This window comes from Bison bison, unplaced genomic scaffold, assembly GCF_000754665.1.
Source record: "Bison bison bison isolate TAMUID 2011002044 unplaced genomic scaffold, Bison_UMD1.0 scf7180017864248, whole genome shotgun sequence".
NCBI classification, from domain to species: domain Eukaryota; kingdom Metazoa; phylum Chordata; class Mammalia; order Artiodactyla; family Bovidae; genus Bison; species Bison bison.
In genome coordinates this window covers 1,562,219-1,563,656 of record NW_011494820.1, presented here as the reverse complement: position 1 = coordinate 1,563,656, position 1,438 = coordinate 1,562,219, and the positions used below count along the sequence as shown (strand labels likewise).

General features: G+C 58.2%; 1 protein-coding gene across 1 annotated transcript in view; it reads left to right on the top strand.

The window, feature by feature from the left end:
* Positions 1–1,438, top strand: part of SLC25A42 (solute carrier family 25, member 42) — a 44,295-nt gene that overhangs the window by 40,437 nt on the left and 2,420 nt on the right. Inside the window, 2 exon segments of the mRNA XM_010847299.1 lie at positions 138–163; positions 1,076–1,434. Of these exon segments, the coding sequence (XP_010845601.1) occupies positions 138–163; positions 1,076–1,434 (385 nt within the window).

Sequence of the window (1,438 nt, the reverse complement as noted above, 5' to 3'; positions counted from 1 at the left end):
GGGGCATTTCCAGGGGAGGCCCTCACTCCCCATGCTCAAACTAGACCCCTGTGGTGGGGGTCATGCAGACTGGAGTGGGAGGGTGGTCCCATGCTTCATATCCAACAATTTCTGTTGTGTTTGTTTTTTTTTTCCAGTGTCCTCAAAAAGATTTTCTGCCAAGGTGAGCGCTTGGTCCTGGACCCCCGTCTCTGGGGCCTTCACCTCTGCCCTACTGGGCTGGCAGAGGCAGGGAGGTGGGTGGTAGGGGCTGGGCAAACGCTTTTCAAGGGGCTTTTCCCATTGGTTCCCCAACCCCCACCCCAGGCTGGCTGCAGGACTGCTGGGTGACCAAGGCCTCCCCTGCCGGGCGCTGGGGCCAAGGCCATCTGTCTGCACCCCAAGTCTGCCTGGACACAGCCCACCCTGGGAAGTGACGGGAGACCCACCTGTCCTGGGGGTGGTGGTGAGGGGACTTGATGGTCTAAACTCACAGGTTTCATATTTGATTTATTTTTAAACACAGAGCAAGTGTTGCTGTTTGTTGTCGTTTAGTCACTAAGTCGTGTCCGACTCTTTGCGACCCCATGGACTGTAGCCTGCCAGGCTCCTCTGTCCATGGGGTTTCCCAGGCAAGAATACTGGAGTGGGTTGCCATGCCCTCCTCTAGGGGATCTTCCCTGCCCAGGGATCAAACCCACATCTCCTGCATTGGCAGATGGGTTGCTTACCACTGAGCCACTGGGAAGCCCACAGAGCAGGTGTTTCCTTCTTAATAAAGGAAAATAAAGAGGATTTTAAAAAGCTAGGCTACCAAACACCTACAAAACCCCCTTAGTGGGGGTTACCCCCTCTGCTTCGCAGCTGTGCTTTCCCCCGCTCACTTCATGATTCCCAGGGTTGGAGAAGGGGTGGGGGTCCCAGTGTGGAGCCCAGGGAACATGGGGGGTGGTCTTTGATGTCACCCCCCCTCCCAGGCGCAGGGCTGGGCAAAGTCAGGCGAGCTGAGAGGGCAGCTGCACTCTGCCTGCAAAGGCCACGCTCGGTCAGAGGCCTAGGGCACTGAGGTTGCCCCTCTCCGCTGCCTGCCCCCCAGGAGGCCTTCCGGCTCCTCTACTTCACCTACCTCCACGAAGGCTTCTTGAGCCTGTGGCGCGGTAACTCGGCCACCATGGTGCGTGTGGTGCCCTACGCCGCCATCCAGTTCAGCGCACACGAGGAGTACAAACGCCTCCTGGGCAGCTACTACGGCTTCCGTGGAGAGTGAGACCCCCCTTCCCCCAAAAAACCCGGCCCTCTCAGCTCTGTCACCTCACCCTGTTCTCCTGTCTTCCACCTGTTCACCATGTCAGAACTTCTTGTTTCCCCGGTCTCCCTGAACCTACATCCCAGGACGGCCACAGTCCCCGCTGTGCCCCAGAGCAGGTGGAAAGACGCCTGCCCTTATTCATTCAGACAA